The sequence below is a fragment of the Hyperoodon ampullatus genome (genome assembly GCF_949752795.1).
Source record: "Hyperoodon ampullatus genome assembly, chromosome: 4".
In the NCBI taxonomy this organism is placed as follows: Eukaryota; Metazoa; Chordata; class Mammalia; order Artiodactyla; family Ziphiidae; genus Hyperoodon; species Hyperoodon ampullatus.
The window spans coordinates 47,907,665-47,909,295 of NC_136917.1; the positions used below are offsets into that span (position 1 = coordinate 47,907,665).

General features: G+C 51.4%; 1 protein-coding gene across 1 annotated transcript; it reads right to left on the reverse strand.

Annotated features, from left to right (window-relative positions):
* Positions 1 to 314: 314 nt before the first annotated feature.
* Positions 315 to 1,257, reverse strand: LOC307051202 (putative monooxygenase p33MONOX; the record flags this gene model as incomplete). Its single annotated transcript, XM_079701539.1, is given in 2 exon segments — positions 315 to 626; positions 628 to 1,257. Coding segments are annotated over 2 exon segments (942 nt in total).
* Between the last annotated feature and the right edge of the window lie 374 nt (positions 1,258 to 1,631).

Sequence of the window (1,631 nt, forward strand, 5' to 3'; positions counted from 1 at the left end):
ATCAAGAAGCCTTGGTTTTGGAACAACACAAATATTATTTACCTAGTAAGTAATGATCAAAGTTCTTGTGTAGGGTAAATGATACAAAAATAGTTAATGAGGTCCCCATACATCACTGCTGAGGTTTAGTCTAACTTTAAATTAAAGCAGTACAAAATGGCTTCTTCCACACAAGGACAAGCTTTGCACTAATGTTTCTCAAAAATCAATTATGTCTCCAGTTCTAGCCTCAGTTTGAGAGATTTTTAAAAAGAGAAAACAAAACTTTTCCTATGTCAGAGCCAAGGTAAAGGGGAGCTGGGCTCAAGACATCTCTATCCAGAGTCCCTGGAACAGAAAGAGCTCTCGAAGCCAGTGGGTGTGAGAACATTCAAGTCCCGCGGTTTTAGATTGTGGGCCCGCGGCAGCTGTTTCTTCCCTTCTATCACTGGGATGTCCATTTTGGGTGGCTTGAACACTGCTGGATCCTCGGCCATTCGGGTGGCCTGCGTGCGAATCAGTTCCATTGGAGAAGGCTTCTGGGCTCCTTTGTAGGCCTGGATGGCAAAACCTCCTGAATCAGACTTCTGGAGGGATCTTGGTCCAAAGAGGCTCCATTTATCTGCCGAGCTTCTGTCTTTTTCCCCCGCTTCCAGAATCCATGGTGCTAAGATTGGGGCCAGGTAAGGCTGTGGAAGAACCAGAAGTGAACCAGCCTCTGGGCTTCTGCTTAGGGGACGAGTGGGGGCTGCTGCTTGGGGTGGACTGGGTGGAGGCCGGCTGCTTCTCCTCTCTTGTTATCTCTCTGCTCTGGAGCTTTAGTTTGTGGAGTGCTTCTGCCACTCGAAGGTACTTGGTCTCCTCGGTGGTAAGGCCCTTGTGGGGTGTGTAGCCAGCATCTCTCAGCCCTGCCTGTTGCTCAAAACGCTGAATGCTCTCCTGGGTCTGTTTTGTGATCAGAGAACTCACGATGACATGGGTAGCTTTAGCCTTCACCACGGGGGCCTTGTCCGCACCATCAATGGCCAATGGCAGGGCACGGGATGAGACGCTGGCCTCTCCTTCCTCCACCTTGGCGCGGTGCTGATACTTGCGCTCTGGAATCACTGGCTTCCAGGGGATGCTGCCCATGTCCGATGGAGGAGGAGTCATGGGCGTAGGGTCCTCGAGGGCATCATCATAGCCGAATGCCTGGCGGTACATCCCGATGGGCAGGGACATCTTGCCTAGAGGCCCACTAGGCTCAAGAGCAGGCACTTCTAGTTGTCTTGAAGCCATTGAAAGACTGGGATCCAGGTGCTTTTTCTATACAGAATTCAGAGCTGAGTCCCTGCCACCAGAGTGAAATGATGTGACGATTATGCTGACAGACAGATATTAATGAGGAACATTGCTCAGCTGCTGCAAGTTAGCAAAGCTGCTCGGGAAGAGTCCATCCATTCCAGAGGTTCTGTTTTTCCACCGCCGCGGAGCCGCCTGCGGCCCGAGCTCCGGCACTAAAGAGGCTCCGAGGACCCACGTCTCTCGAGAGGCTGTGGCGCATTCGGGACCCAAGCCATGGTGTGAGCGGCTCTGTGCCCGTGGCGACACAGAAGGCCCCCCTGGGATGATTTTTAATGTTTCATTTAGTTGCTTTAATAGATAGACTTGTT